This window comes from Dicentrarchus labrax, unplaced genomic scaffold, assembly GCF_905237075.1.
Source record: "Dicentrarchus labrax unplaced genomic scaffold, dlabrax2021, whole genome shotgun sequence".
In the NCBI taxonomy this organism is placed as follows: Eukaryota; Metazoa; Chordata; class Actinopteri; family Moronidae; genus Dicentrarchus; species Dicentrarchus labrax.
Window position 1 is genome coordinate 8,255,183 of NW_026136718.1, and position 15,422 is coordinate 8,270,604.

Sequence of the window (15,422 nt, forward strand, 5' to 3'; positions counted from 1 at the left end):
AACAAATTCACTGTTTTACCAGTGACTTTGTGTGAATATTAATGGTATAATGAATGAAAATACATATTTACATACATACTAATATCCTACATAAAAATTGGAAAACAATGGCTCAATGGAAAACAGTAATTTTACTGCACATTTTCTGATATTAGTAAAATGTTCCGTTGAAAATGACACAGAGGGAATGTGAAAAATTTGACAAAGAGACTGACAAGTTGGAGCTCTTTGACAGATGATTTAAATCACCAAACTGAGCGGGCAGCCCCTTCTACAATCACATTCAGATGTATTCAGGGAACTGGGTATTAGCTTTGTTTGGAGAAAAGCAGAATTGAAGCAGTTTTCCATGGAAAATATTATTCACTTGCCATAACTCCTACTTTTAATATGAGCTCTGGGCAACAGATGATATAGCCACCGATACAATTCAGCTCAAATGAAACAAGCAGGGTCTATTAGTTTCAACAGATGTTTCACGTAATTGGATTAACTCCATGCTTTCACATAGATTTCTTCACCTTTTATGCAATCTTTTTTTTTTTTTTTAGTTAAAGCATGAACGTTACCATGAAGTCAGAGGTATTTGCAAACCTGTGAGTTGTGTTTTATTGGAAATAAAACTGTGGAGTAGTAAATCTGTTAGTGCTGAGAGAAAACTCAGAGCTGCTCCACCAACAAATGAGCTGGACACGCTCTATAAATTTCTCAAATGTTGCCTGTTTGTTTGTATTTAGGTTTGATGGAAACTTCAATACCAATGTCTCCAAGACCATCTGCTGTGACAGACTCTCCCCCACTGTCAATAGCCGAGCTTTCAACCCTGGACGGGACCTCAACTCAGGTTTGTCAAACACACAGAACACACACACACACACCAGATGAAGTTATGAGTATTTGCTAGTATACAAACTGGCCTGGTTTAACAAATGAAACATGCCCACACAAAGCTTTGCACCATTTAAAGTTTGGAATTCTGACTACACACCAAATGCTGAATAATGTAATAGCACTTGCCATGGCAACTGGATTTTAATTAAGAAGTTGTATTATCTTTGCTATTCTTCTTATCTTCTGAAATGTTAAAAGGAAAGGACATTTATCTGAGATGGAAATAATTTGCTATGCACATCTAAAGAGATGTTTTTCCAGTCTTTTCCTGTGATTCCTCACTCACACTTTCTTCACTTTCTCTTTCTGTCTGGCCTCTCTTTTTTTTCTCCTCTTTGATTTTAAAATGATTTTTATAGCCTGAGATCAAATGCACTCTGTTTGACTTTGAACTCTGTCTGCAATTGTATTCAGGTAGTATCCGTTCTTCGTTTCTGTCCTCACTTCACCTCCAATGGAAATTGCATCAGTTGTCACAAAAACCAGGCATATTTGTGTTGTTATGGTACATACATGCAACCTCGCAAGTCGTACTAGAGAGCAAGCAATGGAAAACAGTTTGATGGTGTTCTTACTGTTCCCACAATACATTTATTGAGCCTCCGGATTGTATGAGCACATGGCAGAATATAACCATGTAAAACCCACTTGTGTCTATACCACATATGTCGGCCTGTATTTGATTAAGAAGAAAATGGACGGAGTTGAATGAAAACCAGGCAAAGGCCAACTTTCCCCTGCTGGTTTTTGTGTTCTGCTGCCATTGCTTGGTTGGCGGTGTGTTCCTTCTGTGTTTGTAACACAAGCTGTATTTCCCGGAATATTGTACCACTTTCCCTCCAGTCTCAGTCACACATTGTAAAATCACTACCAGTCCCCTCCAGGAATTTGTGATTGTGTGATTGCAAGAATTAAAGCCATCTCTACCAGAGGTTTACTAAGATTTATGAGTAAGATTACTCATAAGAAAAGTTTTTAAATACCCCACATTTTTCTACAAAAATTGTCAAATTGGAAGAATGTAGCTTATTTTACCAAGTACTGCGGTTTTATGCTTAAAGAATCAATTTCATAAGCACTTTTACCAGCAAAAGTCCAATAAAAATCCAGCTTCAAACTCCACTAACATAGTGGGAGCACTGTGTTTCCCTATCCCAAGTCTTGTCAGGCATTGATTTTCCCCTTGCTAATCATTGCTTTAATTAAACTCCAATTTAAGCCACTAAAACTTCTACATTTCTAATCTAATACTTAAACCTAACCTAATTTGGTTTGCAGAGCTTGTTTACAGTGCTATATAACATAGTAGGAAGCACAAAGGTCACCTTATAACCGGATTTCAGGGGGAAAAGGTTACACAAGCATCCTCAACTACCTGACTAGCTTACTTACCACAGTATATTGTAAAATAACACAAAATTGCAACTAATTTTAGCCTAGGCTTTTAAAAAATAGCTGCAGATTGAATTATTTTCGGGCGCAAAAAGAGGGAAGGGCTGTTTGAATACATCAGCATGCTGCAAATTAAGTGCTTGTGGTATCATTAGGACGTTCACAGCGACTCACCACGTGTTCAGAGGCGAGAAAGTAAGAAGGATATGAACTTCTCTTTTAAGCTCTCTTTTTGTGTGTACAAGTGTAACATCATGAATGCCTTTTAGGAGACACTAACTGAAAGTATGTGCCATTATCCCCATTGGTATGATTCATTGCTTTTTCTTTTCTTGGACTGCAAGTGTTTTTTGTCCCACCTTCTAGAGTGGAAACCCTATTTCCTTACATATTCAGAGCACACTACAAACTAGTTTATTTGAAATAAAGTTAACCTTCTACTCTTCCATTGTTCCCACCAATTGCCCCTCTCTTCCTTCCTATTTTACAGGAAACCTCCAACATCATTTGTTCTGCTTCTCCCATCCCATTTCCCCCCCTATTTTTTTCCAGTCATCCCAGCCTGCTCCTCTCTCTGCAAACCATTCATAATGACTGCCATTCATAACACGTCACCATCGGCTGGGTTTTATTTTCCTTACAAGCCAGTCATGGCAAGTTCAAGTTACCCCTCCACCTCCACTCTCCTCTCCCTGTCCCTCACACTCAGCCCTCCTTGACCCCCACGTTCCCAGCGTATTCATTCTCTCCCATTTGTCTCAGCCCAGTCTAAACAAGCAGCCACCGAGGGGAAGGAGGGAGGGAGTGGGTGAGAGAGTGAGGGATAATTGAGAGGGAGAGAATGATGAATGAAAGCGAAGAAAGGAGGGGTGAGAGCTGATTGAAATGGAGTAATTGTATCAAGACTGTATTGTATTCCTTCCATCGTCTCTCCTCCCATCTTCCATTTTATTTTTTGGGGGAGGAAGGGGAGAGATAGTGGATGTGGGAGGCATCAATGGTGATACCAGCAGGTGGGAGTAAAAAGACAGGTAGGAGAGAGATGACTCGGGTTGAGTGCTGTATGATTAGATGACTAGTTTGATCCATCTTCTTTCTTCCATCCATTTTTTCCTTTTGTATCCTTCCTTTGCAATTTCATCCAATTACCTGGCGTAGAGATGTCATGTCACCTCCATGTTTGCTATTTTACTATTCCAATATTCTCTGCCTCCATCTTGTCTTCAACCCACACTTTGCTCGTATGGTTCCCAAAAGGTGCATTGCTTCAGGAACCAAACTGTATGTGCATGCACGTATTTACATACTTATATTTACCCAATTTTCCAACAACTTCAACCATGCCACCATTCTCACCTTGACTTTACCATGCCAAGTTCCCAAGACAACTATTGGATGGGTTGCCTTGACATTCATATTCTCACCAGGATGAATTTTGCTCTGGTGATCCATTCACTTTCCATGTAGCGCCATAAAAGCTAGCATGCTAAACTGAGATGGGGAAGATCTCATCTCATCTTCATCCGCTTACCCGGGATCTGGTCGCAGGGGTAGCAAGTCCAGCAGAGGACCCCAAACTTCCCTTTCCCTGGCCACATTGGCCAACTCCGACTGGGGGATCCCGAGGCGTTCCCAGGCCAGTGTTGAGATATAATCTCTTCACCTGGTCCTCGGTCTGCCCCGTGGCCTCCTCCCAGCCTGACGTGCCAGGAACACCTCCCTCAGGAAGCGCCCTGGAGGCATCCTCACCAGATGCCCGAACCATCTCAGCTGGCTCCTTTCGACGCAAAGAAGAAGCGGCTCTACTGCGAGTCCCTCACGGATGTCCGAGCTTCTCACCCTATCCCTAAGGGAGACGCCGGCCACCCTCCTGAGGAAACCCATTTTGGCCGCTTGTACCCGCGATCTTGTTCTTTCGGTCATGACCCATCTCTCATGACCATAGGTGAGGGTAGGAACGAAGATCGACTGGTAGATCGAGCGCTTCGCCTTTCGGCTCAACTCTCTTTTTGTGACAACTGTTCGATAAAGGGATGGCAATACTGCCCCTGCTGCCCCGATTCTCCAGCCAATCTCCTGCTCCATTCTACTCTCACTCGTGAACAAAACCCTGAGGTACTTGAACTCCTTCACTTGGGGTAAGGACTCACTCCCTACCCGGAGTAGATAATATAGGGGAATATAGTAAACATAACTGTTAAACATCCGGATGTAAACACAAATCTGATATAGAATTGATGTAGATTTAATTGTCTTTTATAAAATGAAAGAACCAGTGAGAGAGTCACCACTGTGCAATCCTTAGCACCACCATACAGAGCAAAGTAGGTCATATGAAGACAATGAAGTAAATTCTTTGTTTTTCCCCCAATATCTGCACCATTCGCTCCTTGCGTGTGATACTTGCTGAACATATGGTGTGTTTATGTAAGGATGTAGATGCAGATGTATCAAAGCAGGTCATTACAATTATGGTTGTAGGAAATGGGTGTCATTTGGGTCCTATTTCTTGGCTTGTCCATCTGTTTCTGGGAAGATGTAAACATCAGTGGCAAAGTGGAGCATTGTGGCCTGACAGATGTATATAGAGCCCTTCTTCCACTGTCAACAAAACTGAGTGTTTCCTGTTTATATGAGCCTCAGAGATGGATGGAGTGACAGGGCAGGGATGATGTATGATGGGCGAGCGGGGTATGCAACAACCTGTCGTGTCTCAAAAAAAGTTATTTGCCAAGTACATGTACCAGAGGTGCATTTTGGTGCTGTTTATAATGTTTGTCAGTTGGTTGACTTCACATTTAACTATTAGTGCATGAATTGAATTGGGTTTGGATTTTCTTATTCGTTGAATATTTGACATTTAATTTTCCACCCCTACCGTAGAAAAAGATCTTGTGTTTGGCTCGTAATATTGCCGCAGGGTTGGAAAGGGTCAAAGCAGGTTCTCTTTAGCAGGTGATTAATTCAATGTGATCACAAGCCAAGAACCACATTTTGGGACTGTTTGGACCCAGCTGACATGCAAGAATGGCAGTTAGTATGTCTGGCAAAGACCATAGACTTAATTAACAAGATATTTGAAATCCCACCTATGTCAATGGAAACCTCCAGCTGCAGAATAACAAATACTCAGCTAAATGGCAAAATAGTTGGTGAAAGCATACAGCTGCTAATGAAACCGCAATGAATATTTATTAGTTGTAAGAAATTAAGCATTATAAATCCAGACTAAATCAAACCAAACTTCCTCTTTTTTTTATTATATTGGACTGGATATAAGAGATTCATTTCTAGCCAAAAACAGGGTGTAGTCCTGTGTGGCTACTAGCAAAGACCTAAAGCAGAAATGTAAATTGCAACTTGTTTTATTTTAGCTCTATAGCCTTTAGAGCTTCTGAACTGTTTCATCCTGCTATCTGATTTGCATCCTAACAAGATTTGTCCTATAATGTGAATCTATATATTTATAGTTTGCTATACTGACTTAAGGTGATTGGATTTGCGGTGGCTGGTCTGCATATCTGTATTTTCTCAGATAGAAAAAAACATTTAACAGTTGCTTTATTGTTTCATGTTATGTTGATAAAGCCTGCTTTGCAGGCTACGCTCTGTTTCTTCCCTCTCTGTCTCTGTTTTCGCCTGGTAAAGGGCCCAAAGTTTCTATTTGTGTCCCTCTAACTCCATCCCCCCTCCGCCCCCCCATCTCTTTGTGAAAGGCCGTTTTGTGTTGCAGTGAGCGGAAAGGAAGTTGCCGGCTTTGTGATGGGATCTCTGTGAAGATATTGTTGACTCTGTGAGCCAGTAAAAAAAAAAAAAAAAAATTCTGCCTGTTAGTGTTGAGCAAATACTTAGGCTCAGTGTCTCTGCAGAGGTTGTAGTTAAAGCTGTTATTTCAGCTTACCCTGCAGTCACAGTTATGACACACACCGACATCGACATCCGGTATCCACATGAAAGAAACATACTGTATACTTCCCAGTAGTTGAACAGTTCAAACTTCTTTTTCTTCATGGAGTTAATTTATTCTGTGAGAGGTGTGAACGGGGGAAGCATTTACATGTGTATGCTTTATGTCCAGTCAGAAAGCACTGTATTTAAGTCATTGTCACGGCTTAACAGGCAGGTTTGCATAGATCTGAATTAGGTGGTAAAAGGCAATTAACAGAAAACAATGCACTGATGTTTATCAGTGGGAAAGTAAGGCATGGCAAGGTAGTTTATTTATGAGCATGTTTCATATACAAAGGTAGATTCAAGGTGCTGCAGTGTGGTTAAAAACAAGACAGCTCAAAGATAAAACAACCCAGTTCAAAGTTAAAAACAGCACACGTAAGATATAGAAAATATTAAAAGCACAATAACTTATCATTTCAGTAAATGTGCTGAAGAATAACAGAGTTTTCAGTCTGGATTTTAAAACTGTAACGGTTGTGGTGTTCAGACCATCAGGCAGTTGGTTCCAGCGCTGTGCTGCTTAATGACTAAAAGCTGCTTCACCTTGTTTAGATTTTACCTTTGGCACCACTAGCAAGCCACTGCCAAGAGATCTAAGAGGTCTTGCAGGGTTGTATAACTCAAGCATATCCAATGTGTACTTAGGACCGACTTCATGTAGAGATTGATGAATAAGTAATTCAAATCAATTTCTGTAGCTTGCTGGCAACCACTGTAGACAAGTTACGAAAGTTTGTGTGCAGCAGCTCACAAACATGATTTAAGTAGCAGACGTTCGTTTCACATAACGTGTTAAGTTATCCTTTACAGTCAATTCTTACATTATTTCTCACTGTGTGTTCAGACAGAAAGGGAACCAGATTTTAGAGGCAACACAATTGTATACAGTTCCATTAACTGATTGCTCTTCGCTTGATCCAGAAATCATTCTGATCCTCCATCATAAAGGACCTTTCAATGTTGTTTAAGCACAAGACCAACCTTCAAGGAAGTCTTACCTAACCGACACCCTTTTATTGGAAATATGTGCAGTTTCATACTGAAGTGGACAGACAAATAACAGAATTCAAGTGTATTCCTTTGGTTTTTCCTTATTTGCTTTGGGTAGAAACTATAATGTTGAGCATGAACAGCACGATATGTGAACACATGGAGTGTGTTTTGGACTGATCTTGGTCATGCGAGTTGTTTCTCTCACCCACCCTGATTCACACAGGAATCACAGTTAACCCCTTGAACTTAAAAGGTCTCCCTGCTGGAGGAGACTGTGGTTCTCTGTACTGTACTCCTATGCTTTACCCCCTCTTTCTTCCCTCCTGCCTGTTTTTCCTTCTTTGATCTTTCTCCTCTCTCCCTTTTCCCCTTTTATCCATCCCTTTTCGTAACATATTTGCTGTTCCCTCTCTGTTTCTTCCCTTTACAGTGTTGGCAGACAACCTGAAGTCCAACCCGGGGATAAAGTGGCAGTACTTCAGCTCAGAGGAGGGCATCTTCACAGTCTTCCCTGCCCACAAGTTCCAGTGCAAGGGAAGTTATGAGCACCGCAGCAGGTATAGACCAACTTTTCCTTTTGTTAAACATTTGATTTTCTTTCACTGTCGAGCTCAAAGTTACTGCCAAACACACAATTTATCAACAGATATCCCTTCACTTTGCATAGCACCAAAACGGGCTGGATGAAGTTTAAACCACATCAACTTGCTCTTGCCCTCGCCTTCTCTCCCACTGCTCTTCCTCACCCCTCCTCTCTGTCAGTTGCTGTGGGGTGGCCCAGAGGGCACGTTGATGGCATGCCGCCCTCACACACCCTGACCACACATGCCCTTGGCAGGAATGTGGCTCTGTACCATTAAAGCCTTTTGGAATTTCACACCTCCAGTGTTGTGGGTTTTTATGTGGCCACGGCTGAAAGACATCTTTCTTTCTTTTGCATCTTTTCTTTCTATATTATTTTGTCTCTCTGCTGCATTTTGCACTTTTCTCTCGCTTTTTTTAAATCACGTCTTTTTGATGTTTTTCTTTTTCTTCTTGCTGTTCACGTCAGTGAGCTGGCATGCAGCCATGAGAGAAATGACATTTCTTGGCTTGCCTCAAGTGTGAATGAGGCTTTGTGAGTACATCACTCCCCTTCTCCACCCTGTGTTAGTGTCTCCCTGTCCAGCAGACCACACACATACAGGCACTGACCCCCGCTACCCTCTGCAACCCTCCGTACCCCATCAAGCTGATAATATACGTACATTAACACAGGGGTTCCCCAGCGTTTTCGTGTCAAAGACCCCCACAATAGGTACACATTAGTCTACAGCCCCCGAATTTGAGAGGATTTTGTCCCCTTGAGTATTATTTATATTTTTAGGTATCAAGTTCATAAAGGTCTTCTTTAGTCAATCACTGATCAAACTAAGATCACTACAACCCTTTCCTTGTCATTTCAACTTCCAGAAAATGTGATACAAGCAAAAAATATTCTATTCCTCCTTTTGCTGAGGACCCCCTACAGCCCACTTAAGGACCCATGTTTGAACATGACTGCATTAACACACACACCAAATATTTTAGACCTACTATTAGGTAAACAGCAGGCTGACAGTGAGCACAACGTCTGCTTTTTGTAAATGGATCATTTCTCTGAGGGGTACATTTTCATATTGAAGCAGGAAGTTAATTATATTTCTTTAGTTTTTTTGTGTCACTATGGACTACATGAGGCCTAAAAAGCTCTTTTTTTTTTGACAATTCAAGAACACATAACCATAAACTGAAAAACACACATGATTTTGCATAAATTAGTCAGCAATGACAGTGTTATAGAATAACAGTAAAGGAAAGGGGACCTCTGAGGAAAACCTTTTGCTTAATGCAGACTGGACAAAAAAAGGAAACTCTGACAAAAGCCACCCAATAAAGACGAGGAGGACGAGGAGGAGGAGGAGGAGGAGGAGGAGGAAAGGGTGAAAGACAAAGACATAATGTTTAGTTAGCAGATGCGGGAGACCATTGCAGAGTCACGTTGCTGCTTTCAATAAACATTTACTCCAGCTCATAGAAAACTACATCACATGTTTCTGATGTTTCCCAGGACATTTTATTTTCACTGTACACATGCTGTTACAGTATGTGTTCATATTATCTTTGGTTATATTACTGTGTAATCGAGTGTCTGATCTCTACGTGCATGTTTGTGTGTGTTCCTGCAGGCCAGTGTATGTGTCTGCGGTTCGTCCCCAGTCTAAACACATCGTGGTGATGGTGGACCACGGAGCGTCTGTAACCGACACCCAGCTTCAGATCGCCAGGGACTCAGCACTGGTCATCCTCAACGCCATAGATGAACATGACAAGGTTAGTGAATTGGAATAGACCCCATTGGAAGTTTACAGAGCACCAAATGGGCTTTAATGCTTTGGACAGTCAAAAAAAGGCACACTGTTACTCCAACTATATATTTTTTATTGAATCTCCTTATCACTCCTCTCCAGATCTCCATTCTGTCAGTGGCAGAGACGGTTCGCTCCTGTTCTCTGGACCAGTGCTATAAGAGTCTGCTCTCTCCAGCCACGAGTGAGACCAAGAGGAAGATGAGCACCTTTATCTCCAACATCAAGGCCTCTGATTTAGCCACACAGCACGCAGCGGGCTTCCAGAAGGCCTTCCAGCTGCTCCGAAACACCAGCAGTCTCTGCAAACAGAGCACCAGTAAGAAATATTGTGAAATTGTGGTGATGTACACAGTTGTGTGTGTGTGTGTGTGTGTGTGTGTGTGTGTGTGTGTGTGTACTGCCTTTGTGATCAATTCCAGCTCTGGCACATTTTTTTATAGGCATATTTTGCCTTTTACAACATAATCAATTCTCTTTTGTCATTTTATTTAATATTGATTGATATATGCGTTGTTTGAGTATTTGTATTTACCTTTTGTTACTATCTTCTATCAGCCACAGACATGGTGATCATCTACCTGTCGTCTGGTATCACATCTCGAGAGTCGTCTGAGCAAGAGAAGAGAGCGACCCTCAGCGTGGTCAGAGAGGAGAACCGACACCTGAACAACTCAGTCATGATCCTCACCTACGCTCTCATGAATGGTAGGTCTCTCATATTTCAGACTGTACCTTTTTGTAAATGAAAATTTGTGGTTTTTAACCTATTTTCACCTGGATTTTGTATCCCCACAAATAAACCAATTCTCCTGCAAAACTCTACGCTCCTTTTACTATAATAGCACTAGTTTTGACAGCATTTTTAAATTGTTGTACATTTCTTTTGGTATTTAGACCAGCAGCCCAGCTAAAAAAAAATCATGTTTTTTAATAACAAAGCACAAAAAAGACTGTTGAACACACAATTTTTTGCTGTCTTTTAATTGCATGTTCCCCACATAAATGTTGATTTATTAATCATTTTCTTGCACATATTTAGAGCTTCATTCATTTTTGGCTCTGCTTAGACCTGTTTCTGTGTTAGATAAATTTTCTCTGTGTTCTTGGGTACAATGTGCTCAAGAGAAGACTGAAGGTTAGAGAGGTGCTTGGAAACCTCAAAGGCTTTTTTTCTGTATGTGTGTGTGTTGGTGTGTATGCTTCCTCTTCCTCTTTTATTGTCCTTGTCCATCCATCTGCCTCCTCTAATTCCCACCTCCCATCCGCAACACACACACATACACTCACCTCTGCTGCGCATGCATTAGTCCACCATTAATACAAATCGTTTTTGCATCTGAGAATGGAAATGAGGTACATCTAAGAGAGGAGAGAGTGAGACTTCAAAGGGCGTACTGCTCACTCTGTGTGTGACTGACAGAGGACCTTGGCTGTTTAAAGAGCTCCATGATGAAAAGGATGCAGAAATCTATCGTCCTCAGAGTTTATTAGCATTGCATATCCAAAAAAACATTTGTTTTGTTGCTGACGCTGTTGCACACAGCTGAAAGGCCCACTGTGGGTGTGTGTGTCTTATTCCCTGCATCCCCTGCCAAATGTGAAGTGCTGATTGTTCAAGGAGATCAGCAGTCTCTTGGCAGTATATTGCACAGTTGTGTGTGTGTGTGTGTGTGTGTGTGTGTGTGTGTGTGTGTGTGCGTGCGCATGTGTGTGTATGTTGATGAGATGCCCATCTCCCTCACCAAAACCAGGTATGGTAGCCTAAATAAACTGCCAGACTGTCAGCTAGGTTTATGGACTATGGCTTCTACCCTCCCGTGTTGATTATTACCTGAATATAGCTTTTTTCTTTTGTTTTTTTGTTTGTTTTTTGATCAATCAAATCTCTAAAATACTGGAATTGTTTGAAACAGTTCATCACAGAAAGATATTAGGTTTTGCGAAACACGCCACAAACATGAATGGCCATATCTAGAGCTAGTTTTTGGTTTTTCCATTTTGGGCTGTTGATTCAGTTAGGAATTTGAAAAACCTTTTTGGTGGACTACTGATGGGGGGGGGACTGAAAGCTTAGGCTCTGAGTAGAACTTTGAGATATTACACACACTTTTAAGACCTTTATCTCCCGTACCTCTCCTCCTCCTCCTCTGAAGTAACTCTCAGTTGTTGTTTTTATTGATCTTAGCTAGGTAGTTGCACCAGTAGTAGGAACACAGCGCACATAGATTGAGTAAGTGGGTGATGATGGACAGATTACAGCACATACTGATGACCTACTGTAGTAAGGAGTGATGAGGAAAAGGCAGCACAGACAAGCTGTGAAAGGCATAATTAGCACAAAAACTAGCCGACAGTATAATATCTTTTACTCAGCTTTTTTGGGAAGGTTATTTTGATTCCTTGTGACCTGCTGGCAAATGATCTGGTTTTCAAAATATTAAAAAAAAATCACCTTTGCATATCTTCTCATGTTTGTTAGGCCTCAAATATATACATCATTTTATTGAGAAATAATAAATGTAAACATAATTGTGTTTGCTTACAATAAAACACATGGAATTTATTGAAGAGGTAGATTTTCCAGGATTATCATGCGTATCCTAGAAATAACAGAGTGGGAATGGATACTCCCTCCCAAATTAAAGTGAACAGAAACCTGTGCTGTCAGCAAATTTTCTCCTTTGTGTTCGTTTGACATTGCCACCCATGGCGACATTACCTTCCGTCAGTCGCCCAGCGTGATGATCAGCAGAGCAGAGCCTTGGCATTAAAAAGGGATTCTGCTGTAATCCAGTCAGTGATTGGATACTGGCAGAGATTCTGCGCTCTATCCTTCCCACTAGGTTGTGGGATGCCAAATGTTCCAGGTGACAGCTGCACAGCCATGGTTATCCATTCTCCCCTAAATGACCTTATGAGGATTGGAAAGATAGAGTCTGAACTGTGCATTAATGTCTCAGTCACATATTTTCTTTAAAGCGATGAGGGATTTATTCATGTTATGATCTCTGAGCTTCGTAGACGACAATTGTGTTTGGCAGATGCATGGGATTGTACGAATAAAGCTTATAGAGATTGTGACGCAGGATCACAAGTCAGGGCCTGCATGTATGAAATATCTCTGATGCTGATGCCAAAGAAGTTGTGAAATCCATGCGGCGATGTATAGTATGCACTTTGATTAATGATCCAGTTTAATGCAAGCCTCTTGCTGCTTTAACACGTGAACTGCATTAGGTTAAATACATCTCTCATTAAAAAAATTCTTGATGAATTCAGCGCCTGTTTGGTGGCGGGAGTGTGATTTCTTTTTTCCAGCTCCTTGAAGGAATTGTTTTTTACAGAGAGCAGTGGGTTGCCTTTTTATAATACGAGTCATGCGCTCTTTAGTGAAGAGCTCTTTACTCTTTTTACCTCCTTTCAACCACTCCCTCCTCTTTTCATTTGCACAATTACTCTCTTCAATAGGCCTTTAGCCATGCCGTCAGTTACGGATTTGTTCTTATTATCCCTGCTTGATTAAATCAAACAAATTCCGTCATCGACTCACTCTCCCTATCCTAAACTCATTGTTTATCTCATTCCTTCAGAGGGAGTAACGGGCCTGAAGGAGCTGGCCTTCTTGAGGGATCTTGCAGAGCAGAATTCGGTGAAATACGGTGTCGACCGAATGTCGGACCGGGACCGCTCCTCTGTGGTGTCCTCGTCTGGAGCAGCAGGCTCTTCCATGATGCCGGTGGTGAAGGGAAGCATGATGGTACTAAACCAGCTGAGCAACCTGGAGACAACAGTGGGCCGCTTCTACATCAATCTGCCCAATCGCATGATTGACCTGGCCCGCTTCAGCCTGCCTTACTCTGACCCCATGGGAGATGGTGAATATTGAATAACATTTCAACTTTTGGCCAGATAGCAAAGATTCTCATCCAGAACAAGTGATATGAATTTCAGTTATATAAAATTTGAAGGAATAGTTCAACATTTTAGAAAATACACTAATTTGCTTTCTTGCCAAGAGTTCGATGAGACCAGAGATTGATACCACTCTCATATCTGTGATCCTCATACAAAGCTAGAACCAGCAAGGTGTTAGCTTAGCTTAGCATCAAGAATAGAATGGAAACAGGCAGCAGCTAGTAGTAAAAACAAGTTGCAGGTTTACAGGGAGTTTCATGCAGACATTTTTTTTTCCCCCTGGGCCAGTGACTTGCCAGGGTAGATTAAAAGAGACATAACGTGTTAATTCATGAGCTTTGAAGGTAAGCTCAGCGAAGCTAATTGCTTGGTGGCTCTTGGTTCATATTTATTGTACAGACATGTGAAGTATATTGGTTTTCTAATCTAACTCTCGGCAAGTAAACACTTCTACTGAAGGCAAAAGGATAACTTTGTGTATCAAACTTAAACTGAGCTGAGATGTTGCATGAACTTAACTTGGATCCTTGTTCTTCTTTCTCCAGGTTTTATTATGACGGTGAGCCGGCCGTGTTATTTTGGTAACCTGCTCTTGGGCGTGGTCGGGGTCGATGTGAACCTGGCGTACATCTTAGAGGATGTCACCTACTACCAAGACTCACTGGCTTCATACACATTCCTCATTGACAACAAAGGTCAGTCACATAGAGACAGGCAAGGTGGTAGTGATCAGTAACATTCTTGGTGGGCTCCTGACTCTCCCACACACCGTGCAGGAACTGTGTCTTTTTCAACTTGTGGTCAGCCACATGAACAGCAGTGTTTGTAAAGTAGGTGTACAACCAAATAAGGCTTTGAGTCATGACAGCCTGTTCTCCAAATAAAGGTTTCTCCATGTGCAGTAATAACAGGTCTACAGGGTAATACAACAAACATAGCAGATCAAATCAGTCACTCATTGCCTGTTGCTTAGATTTCTAAGCCAGAAACAAAACAAGCAACAATCAGGAAAGATCGTGCTACGACCTACAGGTCCGTCAGACTCCAGTGGTCTACAAAACATTCCTGTGCGTGTTCAGGGTATCAATCTTTATTAGTCACGGCCTTAGAGAAACACCCCAAATGGTTGGAAGAAAAGTGTATTTTGGTGTTCTTGTTTCACATACAAGTGGAATTACTCCTTATTTTGTCTGTCTCAACTTCCTCCAGAGCCATTATGCCTTATTAGACTTAATTGACATCTTCTTGCTAGCACTGGCACTTCTTTGGCATCTCATTCTCCGTTGAGCCATGCCTCAGTGTTTTGCCACAGTGCAGGGCGGTAGTGCTCATGTCCGGTCTTGGTTTGTTTTGGCCACAGCTGAGGGGGTCTTGACTAAACCACTGGTGCTGCACAGCAGGTAAACTGTGCTCTGTAGGCCTGGAGAGCAGTGACATTAATGGATGGGGTTTGTCCCGCTCCTGCCAAGCTAATAAGATAGTAATTGAAAACTAAAAATGAAAAACTATCTGTTAAAATTGAAACTGTATTGCAGTTACAGGTAACACACCTATATTTGTAGGTGAAGCCAGCTGTTGTTCAGACCTGTATCTCTTCTACAAGCTCTCTGTATTCGTGATATCACCCAAGTCCCAACACAGAGGAGATCAGGGAAAACACTATAAATAACCCAAACTAAAACTGAATACTTGCCATGCCTAAAGGGAAAATTAAATTAAAGTTGAAACGTAGACGGCAGGAAGGCCGGGTATAGCTAACATGACTGGCAACAATCACCACAGTAACCAGACTTGATATGTGTATTGTTCTGGGGACTTGGAGGCAGTGCCATGCTAATATGAGGCAAGAGGAAGGGATGATTAAAACAAGTTGGAACAAGATGAGGT

General features: G+C 41.6%; 1 protein-coding gene across 1 annotated transcript in view; it reads left to right on the top strand.

The window, feature by feature from the left end:
* cachd1 (cache domain containing 1) overlaps positions 1–15,422 on the top strand; it is an 86,807-nt gene that overhangs the window by 47,723 nt on the left and 23,662 nt on the right. Inside the window, exons 4-10 of the mRNA XM_051376158.1 lie at positions 738–844; positions 7,661–7,787; positions 9,438–9,582; positions 9,720–9,936; positions 10,176–10,325; positions 13,211–13,495; positions 14,081–14,230. Coding sequence (XP_051232118.1) covers positions 738–844; positions 7,661–7,787; positions 9,438–9,582; positions 9,720–9,936; positions 10,176–10,325; positions 13,211–13,495; positions 14,081–14,230 — 1,181 coding nt within the window. The remainder of the gene's footprint in view (positions 1–737; positions 845–7,660; positions 7,788–9,437; positions 9,583–9,719; positions 9,937–10,175; positions 10,326–13,210; positions 13,496–14,080; positions 14,231–15,422) is intronic.